General features: G+C 50.5%; 2 protein-coding genes across 3 annotated transcripts; one reads left to right on the top strand and one right to left on the bottom strand.

The window, feature by feature from the left end:
- Positions 1–399: 399 nt before the first annotated feature.
- Positions 400–2,323, bottom strand: LOC125948871 (carboxypeptidase N subunit 2-like). The gene is made up of 2 exons (XM_049675374.1): positions 2,164–2,323; positions 400–2,096 (listed from the first exon to the last, which is right to left on the bottom strand). The coding sequence occupies exons 1-2, from the start codon at positions 2,175–2,177 to the stop codon at positions 560–562; spliced, it is 1,551 nt and encodes a 516-aa protein (XP_049531331.1). The 5' UTR covers positions 2,178–2,323; the 3' UTR covers positions 400–559.
- A 6,448-nt stretch (positions 2,324–8,771) lies between these two features.
- Positions 8,772–9,717, top strand: LOC125948942 (uncharacterized). 2 transcript variants are annotated; one of them, XM_049675503.1, is made up of 4 exons: positions 8,772–9,153; positions 9,227–9,297; positions 9,384–9,537; positions 9,608–9,717. In XM_049675503.1, exons 1-4 carry the CDS (start codon positions 8,988–8,990, stop codon positions 9,700–9,702), a joined length of 486 nt encoding a protein of 161 aa, XP_049531460.1. In that variant the 5' UTR covers positions 8,772–8,987; the 3' UTR covers positions 9,703–9,717. The 2 variants fall into 2 exon arrangements, with proteins under 2 accessions (XP_049531460.1, XP_049531461.1); XM_049675504.1 differs by having other exon boundaries at positions 8,772–9,135.
- The last annotated feature ends 1,782 nt before the right edge of the window (positions 9,718–11,499 follow it).

An 11,499-nucleotide genomic window follows, 5' to 3' on the forward strand; every position in this document is an offset into this window, starting at 1 on the left:
GGTGAATCATGGCCTGTAGCTGAATACACACACTTGTTTTGTGCGATTGCGCTGCTGTAATGAATGAATCCAGAGGATTCTTGTAGCTTATTCCTTTAAAAATTTGCTGTTGAAACAGCAGACTTTTTAGTTGTCGGGCACGCCAGAGATCGCTAGTTAACTCGATAAGTTGCGGTTTTGTGCATCGTACACGATGACGTCATATGTGTAATCTCGTAGTCGTACGCTGCGGTTCGGAAATCCCGAATCAACCATCCAACGGTCGAAATTCGCGGCTAGGTCACGACATTGGACTTTGATAATGTTTGTCTAACCAACAGAAACAACAACAACTAACAACAGTGTTGGGTGGTGTTTCCGGTGTAAGAGAATAACACATTGTCTTTGCATAGTGTCGGTTTAGTATGTTCACTCACTAAATAAGCGAAAAGGGTCCTTTATTATCCGCTAGCCAAACTCTAACCTCTAGGATGCCTCACGGGTCTTTACTTACATACGTAGCGAAATATGCTTCATCTGCTACGAGCAATTCACAATCTTGGAATAAGGGTGTATCTGGTCAGGAAGTTAGATCACACGATACAAGGCTCTCGTGCGAGATGGACGAGCGGCGTTGGATGCGCTCCTTGAACAGCACCGGGAAGTACCGGCTGTCGATGAACAGCTTCCCCAGCAACCCCAAGACCATGCACACTAGCAACGCAATGACGACATACTCGGCGGTCTTATCAGCGGCGGGCACCTGTTTGAGCAACGAGATGTCCGAGTCTGGCAACTCGTGGTCCACCTCATTTCCCAGCGTGGGCACTACCTTCAGCGGACACTTGGAATCGTCGAACAGATAGTCGCTACGTATGTACGGCTGAATCTCGTGCTTCTTCAGATCATCGATCGCAATCGAGAGGGAGGTCGAGTTCCACGGCAGATCGTAGATGCCGAGCGTCCTAAGGCTGGGAAAGTTACGCTTGATCGATGCGATCGAGATGTTGGCGATTGGATTGCCGCTAACCATTAGCCGCTCCAGCAGTCGCTGTGATGTAAGATTTTCCATATCGATTCGCTTCAGGTTGTTGTAGGATATGTCCAGGAAGCGTAAACTCCGCAAATCATGCAGGGTTTTGTAATTGATGGTAATGTTGGTGCACTCGATGTTTAGCGCCGTGATTTGCTTCAGATTCAAAAAGTCCGTCGACTTCTGCTGCACATTATGAGAAATGTCCAGCGAGCGCAGTGTCCCGGCACACCGCTGCAGCCAATCGAAGCCCTGAATACGGTTATGCGCCAGGTAGAGCTTCTCCAGATTGCAGTGCTGGCCGATAGCGAAGTGAGTGATGGCATTGTGTGACGCGTGAAACTCGCTGCAATTGCCGCTCAACTGGACGCTGGTCAGATTGTTGTACTTAAGGTTAACCTTACGCACAGCGATGTCCGACCAGGCCATATCGACGATCACGTTGTAGGAAGCGTCGAGGTAGGTCATTGTCGCAGTACCCTCCGGAGGAAACCAACTGTCGACGGTCAGCACTATCAGCTGGTTATGGTTGAGATCGAGCGTTCGCAGCTTGCGTAGCTTGTGGAACACTCCACTCGGTAGCCGCGTCAGGTTGTTGTAGGACAGATTGAGCTCCTCCAGTTCGCCCAGAAACTCGAACGCATCGTGCTTGATCTCGGACAGACGGTTGTGATGCAGCAGCAGATACCGTAGGCTTGGCGTTCGGGGAAACAAATGGGCCTCCAGCAGCGTGATGTTCGTGCCCGTTATCTCTACGTGATTGAGTTTGTTACAGTCGAGGAAGCTGTTCGGGTCGATCTCGCGGTAGAACAAGCTGTTTAGCACGACGAAACTCTCCAGATTCGGCAGCGAGGTGAACATGGACGACGGTATACCAATGATGCGCTTGTTGCTGATCGCCAACTTCGTAATGTGGCTCCAGTTGAACTTGATGTCGGCGCTGGACGATTGGAATACGTCATCGAAGTCGATAAACTCACAGTGCGGAGGTCTTTCGTCCTCGGGTCCGAAGCACACGTCAACAAAATCGTTATCCTCCGTCAAAACCAGCGACACCGCCAGCCCGGCCACGAATGCCAACAACCTGCGGTTGTAGGATCGAACGGTTTAGTACGGAATGCTACAACACGCTGTGTAGTTCTGCTTCTTACCAGTATCGCACCATGATCACCGAAATCGTCCCGTCTGTGCCCCCGGTTTCGTAAACGACGCAATGCACACTGGCGCTCCCGAATGTTCCGATAGTACGGTACAGCTTACACCAGTGCCAGATTTGCAAGTAGAACCATGAATGTCGGCCGTTCTCGGAGCGTTTCCTTATCCCGCGAGCGACCGAGCGAGACACAATATACTTAAGCGCTTAATTGAAGAAGATTGATACACCGACGTACATCTGGAGAGAGTGATCTTCAAGTCGTACGCAGCAGCAGCAGCAGCAACGGCAGATAAATGACGTTTGTTTGTCGGCCACGAGTCGGTCGCTGCGAAGCTGTATCGTCTCGTCCGAGTCGAGAGAAAAGAAGATACCTGCATTCTATGAGGGAGAATGATGCATGTTTGTGGTACGAGAGTAGTTTGATGCCAAACTATGTTGTTGCTCTTCATTTACAATTCAATTTTGTGCTATACGCGCAGAATGCTGCATGACTGTACTCACTTCGTCATCGGTGTGATGCAAACGTGAAATTCGATAGAAATCATGAAACCGTGAATTTGAGATCAAGTAATCGTTAAGGAATAAATCTATGCATCTCATGTTTGTCTCCACGATTCAAAACTTAGTGGTTCGCATGATAGATCAGTAAGAATTTATCATGCATATGTCGTACAGCTACTAGAAACACTTATTGTATTGATTTATCGGATATTTTAAACAGATCTTCCTGTGAGAAAAATTATTGGAAAAGTAGTAGACTTGCTACACGTGTCTTGAAAATGATCTTGCCCCTTGTAACCTCGTCCGAGCAGTAAAACTCCCGTATGTATGCAATCGAGACGCAGTCGTGCTCATACGATTTCAGGGGCACTAACGAACGATCAGTTAGCATGATCGTCCATTAAGGTGCAAATACACGATGGCAACTTTCACTGGCGGTAAACTGTGGTTGGCTTAGCGTAAAATAAAAATTAAAACATTTTCCAGCCACACTGGATAAGAGATAGATGGATGTGTAAGATGAAATGAAATCTTTTCCACCATTATCAACAGTAATGTGGCATTCGTGCATCGGTACCTTAAGAAGGTTGATTGCAACGGCAGAAAGAACATCTTCGTAGGCCAGGAATACCGTCTCCATCGTCTTGTCCATCAATCAAGGGGCACAAAACAGTTAATCATGCTAGCGCGCGCGCACGCCCTTACGCCGTTGTCAAGTGGATCATATAGAAATGTGCGCGGTGCGGCCCACAGAATTGGAATTTCCACTTCCGGCCTAGGGTGGCATGGTGCCGCTGGAATGAATGAATGAATAGCGCTGGAAAAGGAAACGGCCCGAAAGAGAACGACCAACAGCATCTTTGCATGGTGCGGCTCGCGACCATGCGGTTCAAGATCAGATCGATCGTAACCACCACGCGTGTGCCACACATGAGGTCCAGAATCGGAGAAAAGGGGATGAAGTGAAACGGGGCAAACGAGACAGCACGGCGGCCGTCTCCTCCTGTGAGCCGAATTTATCGATATTTAGTGTCGGATTTATGCGTCCAATCGTATAGCACCGTGTGTGGTAACCGTCCTTCCTTCGTTCGTTTGTTTCTCCGTTGAACACCAGGCCGACCGGCCTCACCAAGGAGTTGGAGTTCCAACGAACGGAACATTGGTGCGATGGGCGAACAAATGTGGCCGATGCGAGATGGATGCGATCTAATTTGTAAATCGATTGCATTAATAAAGCAGCGCTTCGGTAAGGCCGTCCTACGACTACGCGGCAATCCGGCTGCCGCGGACCACACCGGCAGATCGCGGATTGACCGCTCGCTCGCTCGCTCGAGCTGATTGAGCGAGACTTCAACTGTCAGTTTTGAAATAAAACGTCAGATCGCGTGGAGATGCGGCGGTGATTGCTGATTATGTACCGGTGCAGCAGACGAGCCTCGGCGTACGATCGACGTTTGAAATGCTGGCAAGCACTGCGTGGTGACAGATTGATGTTTTCGTTTAGCATTGTGAAATGATTTCTTCGACTGCCCCCACAATGGAACAATTCATTTAAAGGAAACTAATTGCACCGGCATCACCATTAATATGCCATCGCAACCATGAGCTGTGGTTCCGTGGTGCGGCCAGGATTTGCCAGCGCAGTTTCCTTCGGGTGCTCGCCAGCTTCGCGAGCAGCAGCGCATACCATCTAGCACAATCGCCAGCAGCGCTTATGGGTAGCAATTTATGACCATCACAAACGGTCACACGCGCAGCTTAGCCCGGGTTTTTTTTTTCTCCCGGGTGACATTTACGGTTCAATTTGATCGTATTAATGTCGTACAGAAATGGCGCCACCCCGAAAAGTGGCGTCGCGGTGGTGGCAGCAATGGCGGTAACGGCGGCGAGAGGTCATCACGGGAGGTCACGGTAAGCACCGTACCGTCGCCGTTGTGACCACAACTTCATTTTCCGAATGATGATTAACAACAGAAATAACCTTTTAAAGGCACCATTATTGGCGCCGCCTTTTCTGGAGCCGGGATTCGGCGAGGGGGGAGGGGGGTGAGGGACCTTCCCCGGAACCACGAGGCAGTAGCCGCCACCGTGGTCGGTTGCACAGCGAGGGACAAACGACAAACCGTGCCGGCCTGCTCTTGGGCCACACGTTTTCCAGCCCTGCAGCCGAACCTTCCTCTCCTCGATCGATCGTTCGATCGACGGGTTCAATAAATCAAACAAAACGGCCAACGCCGCGGCACTGCTGTGTGTGTGTGTGTGTGTGTGCAGTTCGTCCTTCCTGCACTGCAGATGACGGAGCAGAAAAGACGGAGAAGGGAGCAACGAAGAGCGATAAATTATAGCAATTGAACCGTTGTTTCAATATTTAGAGTAAATCGTGATTAGCCGTGGCCACACGGGGCGAAAACCCTAGCGCAAACGAAAAAATTAATGCCAAAACGGTTTCGCTTAACCCTTACACGCTGTCAAACTTTTATACGTCCGCGGACTTTTTCGCTGAACCCTTGACGCTATCGAACGCTTTATTTACGAAAATGTAGGTTCTTTTCGTATTGTTTTTGCATTTTTAATATAAATATAACAGCAACAGCAACAAAATCGTTAAAAACTGCAAAATTTATTCGGAAATCAACTTCAGCGGCCAAAACACAGATGAAAACAATACGTTTGACATTTCGGCATAAATTTTCGGGTTTTTACCCCTGCCACACTAAGCGAAAACATTTTGGCATTAATGTGCAAATTTGCGCGCAAATTTTCGCCCCGTGTGGCCACGGCTATTGGATTCGCGGGTCCGGCGTGCGGCCTACTGCGTTTACCGCATGGAGTTCGATGCGGATGGTGGACATCGATTCGCTGCCGCTCGGAAGAAAATGGAGCACCAAATGATGGTGCCGAATTGGGGGTTTTTTTTGAGCGCCAGGACGGAAGGACATCAGACGACGACGAGTGTAACGGAGCGATAACGCGTCTCGTTCGATGAGTAATCGGCAGCGGTAGCGATAGGTCGCCGTTCACACAAAGCAACAATAACAACAACAAAAAAAATTAAACCTGCTCCATTAGTATGCAAATGGCACAAGTGTTCCATTAATGTAGCGGATTAATCTTAAGCCTCAATTACGAACCGCGGGTGACTATGATCGATAGCCGGTCCCACCGGTGGCTGGTCTGGCTACCGTCTGGTGGACTGGAGTGCAATCCATTTTTTGGCCAAAAAAACACGTTCCCCTGACGTAGATTATGGGGACTTTACCGAAATGGCCCGTGGTCTGCGTCGTGGTGACAGCGATCTATCATAATGTGGCTGTGCGAAAGTGGACAGAAGTGGAGCAGAGGGATACCCGAAGGAATCGTGAAAGCTAAAGGACCCTTTGCCCGCCAACTGACCCGCATTTGGGACCGTCTCGAGAGCGAGAGAGAGCCGTTGGTTTCGCGCGAAGTGGATTTCGGCACGCCGCAGATTAATTACGATAAGTTTCCATTACGGACTAGGCACGGTGGCTTCGCGTGCGTCGCTCCCCACCATCAAACAAACACACTATCTATCCTCCGATCGATACCGAGAAAAGGAGTCTAGGGAGTCGCGAAAGGCTTGTGCTGTCCGGTGGCGTGCGCTCGCGAGTGATCACTGGTCAGCGATCGGTGACGGCGTCGGTGGCGGCAAACACAATCTAACGCGTGCGCCAGCGCGCGCGCGCGCGTGGCAATCAATCAACGCCATGCATAGGCCACCACCACCACTACCCGGTTTCGCGGGTGGAACGTGCGTTTGCGAACTCATAAAATAATTATGCTACACTTTCGACACGAGCCCCAGTTTTTTTTTCGGGCTCAGTCGATCAGTCACGACGACGCACCAGTAAAGGAGACGCAGGAAGGAAACTTGTTTCGTGTGACCTCAACCCGGAGACCGGACAGGGGGACACGGGACACGGTTGCCTTCTCCTGCAGCTAGAGCCTTGGCTAGAGGTGGCTGACTGGGAATTGAATTTTGGGTGTGGCAGTAGGCCAGAGGGTAGCGAAGGTAGTATCGGTATTTTGCCAATTCCCTCGATGTCCCTCGAGTTGGTTTCGAAAGGTAATCAGCAAATGTTTAGCTAAAATTCAATTAGAAAAGCGAAACGCGAAAAGTCAAGGATGGTATACCGTTAACATGTCCGCTTGCAACACATATCCACGGCTATCCATTACCGCTATGCTCAACATCATGCAGATTTATTAAACGAAAGGTCCACTCGGTTCTGCGATCATACAAATGAGCCCATCACACTTGTCTTGACCACCACCATTAAAGGGTCCCCGGCATAATGCACGCGTAAAAACACTCACAATGGCACATTATAGCTCAATTTACAAGCCAACATAAGATGGCATCATAAATCACAATAGTACCAGCGCGACATTTCTTTGCCTACCACCTTAGTTGGTCAGTAATCGATCTCGCAAACTATGCGTGTGTGTACTCGGTCGCTCGCTCGCTCGCGGATCTCATTAGTCGATTATGTTGATCGGTGCAGGGTAGCGATCGTAGCGATCTGATCTGAACCGTGGCGATCTGGCGATAGTCATCGTCACAGTCGAGGGATCGAAACACCCCGGTACCCGGCACCCGGTGCGTACTAACTGGATTTGTATGCCTTTATTGCATCATTATGGTGAGCGCAGGACCGGCGTGGTACCGGATACGGCGGCCGGCGGAGAGACTAATCCTTGACCGGTAATGAGGGTTTAAAGATGTGGTGCGATCGTACGCGAAATGGATCGAGGTGACGGGGCCAGATGAGGTTTTTTATGGTGTCTCGTAAAGCGTTAGACAAATGAGATGAAATCAGTGGCCAGTGGTTAAGTGGCTGATGCCGTCCCCCTTCTCTCACCTTTCCGTGCCGGTGTTTGCGCGAAAGGAATCCTAATCAAGCTTAACCGTATGGGCGCTTCGGTTCGCGTTCGAGAGATTGAACTGCTTGTTAATCGCGCCAATTCCCCTGGGGAACGATCCGGTGTTCCTTATCAGCGTGTGTTTATGTTTACGGTGATAGTGAAGTAGTTTAATCAGCAAGATGCACCTGTGTATGCTGAAGCGTCGAAGTAGAAGCGATCTCATCGATGTAAATTCCCTTTTCTTTTTTTTTTTTATCAAGAAATCGATCGATGTGAAAAGGACCTTTGCCTGCATCATTACAAGCAGTAAGCACTTCATCGCAGCCTACTCCGTGGAAAGATGGTCATCGGAAGGGATCGAGATAAATCGAAAACCGGCGGTCGGTACATTTTTCACGCACCAACCGTCCAATCGGATGTTCGGTCAATATCTTTCACCAACGATCTTCTTGCCGGCCAGCCAGCCAGCCAGCCGCCAGCCAGCCGCTCCGTTGGCGTACAATAAAGATGTCACCGTGGTGATATGTTAGCGCGCTGACCATGAGTCCGCAGTCCGGTTCGCAGTAGGCTGGCCGAGGGACTTTCGCCACCACTACCACAGTCGTGGTGTAGCCGCTAGTATAAATTCCAATCAGTGGCAATCTTCAGCTGCTTCGTGAGCAACGAATGTGCAACAACCACAGCGGACAGCAGCTCAGGTAACCGAACGTTCAGTGCCGGTCCGCGTGGTCACGGTGATAAGTCACAATCGGGCCACTATGCGAGATTATGATCTGGCTGGTACCGTCACGAGGGTTGAGCAATAAATCTGAAACCATTGGCCGGTAGTTGATTATGCTGGCAAGGTTTTTTTTTCAAAGTTATCCAAGAAGCTGACGACAGCGGTCACTGCGTATCGGTTGCTGTTGCTGGAAATGTCTCTCCAACCTTGCGACAGCAAGTACTACCGATGTACTACCTGATAAGGGAGCGCGCCGATGGCCTGTGGCACACCTACTGATAGCTGCATCTACTTATGTATGTTGGTGGTCTTTCAATGCGGCATCGAAAAAACTGTTTCATTAAATGTTGAGTTCAAAATTCAAATTCGTAAACGGTCGGTAATGCGCATGTCTGTGGCCACGCTGCCTGTCAGGTGCGTCTTCCCCTTCACCACACAGGGTATAGGACACGGGAAATTGATTTTCGTGCAGGTCAGACCAGTCAAAACATAAGAACGAGACCAACTTCCGCAGCTGAAACATTTTCCGAGCGCCTATGTACCGGCTGTAGCTGTCTGCCCAGTGGTGTCCTAGGGGCCGGGAGCAGCGTGTCCCCTATCCTGTGCCAATCCGTAGCGCTCCTAGGGTGTAGTGCGTAACCGTGCGGGGAGGAGTCTCTAGGAGTTTTTCGGCTGCCTTTTGGAATCGACGGCCTTAGACGGGCAAGTGCAAGATGCGATGCTCGGTGTGCAATTACTACACGTGGAGTTACTTCATTGCGTTGGGCGAAATCTTCATCTCCTTCCACATCGCCCGGGCATTCCTGTATTGTGCCCGGGCTAGTACGAACGAGGCGGCCCAAGAGCTGGGCTGTTATAATGGTGCGATTTGGGGACAGGGTAAGCGGCCGGGGGCAATCGCAGCGGACCCGGTGTGACTCATCTGCGCTTCTGCTTCTTTCGTTCGTTACAGTGGAGCCCATCTTTGTGCTGCTGCTGCTGTACAACCTGCTGTCGCTGCTGCTAATGATTGGCGTGTCAAAGGTAGTTATCCTTTCGATTGCTGTTCTACCCACGTACGCGATGATGCAGATAAATGTTTTCTCGATGTTTTCGTTTCGTTTTCGTAGCGCAACGAGAAGCTACTGCAGATCTATCAAACTTGCACCATCACACTGAAGGCGTCCGCCATCGTGCGAAGGATAGTGCTCAGCACCACCGAGTACAACGAGAACAACATCGGCAAAACGGTGCTGGAGCTCAAAATCATTATTGTATTCACGCGTAAGCCACCACCAGCCATTCGCCGTCCACTGATTGGCTTACAAGTTCTTCTCTTCCTTCATCGTTTCAGTGATTTTCACGCTAGAAGCGCTTGTTGTCGCTGGCGCTTGCCGGAAAATGCGCCGTGAGCAGCAGGACCATCTCTACTACATCGATGTGGTCTAGTAGAATTTCGCAGTAGAACTCCGATGGTCGATGGAAGCGCTACTCTAGCCGCGTAGTAGACTGCCGCCTGACTGTAGTAGTAGTAGTAGTAGTAGTAGTAGTACTAGTAGGGACTGCGCCCAACAACCGTTTTGCCAACAGGAAGCTATCCCGGTGATGCGGGATGTTTTATGCTCTAGGATCGTACACATCGTTATTCCATCCAACCAATCCGTCTGGATCCGTTCCGGGTGGGTGATGGCATACAAGGGGACACACACGCCAGACGTAGACGTAGAAACACAAACAACGGTCACGTACGGTTCGGTGTATTTACAATCGGACAGCGAAGTTGTTCGCGCTTGTAGTTGTAGCGGTGGTGAGGTGAATGATTATACATGTCGCCAATGAGCTTCGATAAGACCGAACTGATGCCCTTGTCCTTCTTCTGCCCAGGAAGGAAGGAAGAGGAAACCCGGTGTCTGGTAGCTGTGGTGCGTAATTAATGCTTTTTAAACGAGACGAATCGAGCACGAGGTGTAGCAGAGTGATCAAAATTTTGAAGGTAAATTCAAACCAAACCAAGCGAGTGGCCTGTGACTTCATTCCGTTCCCCAAACCTTTTTTGGTGCATTTAGAATAAAGAAAGGGCAATACTTTTCGTTTGCTGCAATTCCTGGTCATCGTTTTCGTGCCGGTGGACAGAAATGATTGAGAAATGGTAGACTTTAGCAGGATCGAACACAGGAAGTGATAGTTACTACTGTATGGCGAACACAACAATCACCGGGAGATCGATTTCGCTTGCATCATAGTGATCGTTGCATGTCGAAGGGTGTGCCCCAGCACAGGACACTGGCCAAAGACGCAGTAACTAAACAGCGCAAGAGTGAAGAAATCGAAAAGGCCGCCCATTGAAAACCGTTCGCGTCGCGATTTGTCATGGTCTTCAGCATATATGAAAACCACCAACAAGTGAGTGAGCGGCGCGTTCCGAAAATGGATGAAGGAAGTCGTGCGTGCAATGTCGGAGCTGACGGTGGTGCCCAGACGTGGGGCCAAGACGAATCGAAGACAGCAACAATAGAACGCCGTTAGACAAGCTCCCAAACAATCGGTTTTTGGGCCGCCGCCGTATGTGATTCTGACTGCCGTGTGCTGTCGGCACCGGGGGGATGATTCAATATGGAACCGATGCTGCTGGCCTTCGGCGCCAGGCCTTCGGTGCCAGCCTCGGATGGGTGCTTCCCGCTGGGAAGCATTAGAAAGTGAGCTCGCTGGCTGGCTGGCCCCGCGCTTAGCACCTCCGATCCGATTATGAGGTGCTGAAATGTGGATCACGCACCCGCTGGGCGGGCCTCACCACCAGGGAGCCTGACGAAGGTGGGTCCAGGGGGTTGCTGCTACTGACCGTTAAACCGTTGCCCGTCGTGAAGGTCACTCGATCACGGCGATAGTGACCAGGTAGGGGAGTTAGCGATGAGGATTCACGATTCTCATTATCTTTTCAAACTCAGATCATCGCCTAGACAACAAAAGGGTGGACAGACGGAGCACGCGCGCGTGTGTGTGTGCTGACAACGCATCACCAAGCAAACGGGACGGGGACGATCGCTTCAATTTGATTAGATCGTGGGAAGCAGCGCACCCTTTCGATAACCTTTTACATCGCGCGGCGATCGCAACGCAGGCAAAATATCGCGGCACTCCCCATGCACTGGGCTGGACTGGACTGGACTGGACTGCTGCTGACGCATATGGAATAAGGGGGACGACATAAGCCGCAGCTCAGCAGGCCATGGCATGCCATTTGGCATT

This window comes from Anopheles darlingi, chromosome 2, assembly GCF_943734745.1.
Source record: "Anopheles darlingi chromosome 2, idAnoDarlMG_H_01, whole genome shotgun sequence".
Lineage (NCBI taxonomy): Eukaryota > Metazoa > Arthropoda > Insecta > Diptera > Culicidae > Anopheles > Anopheles darlingi.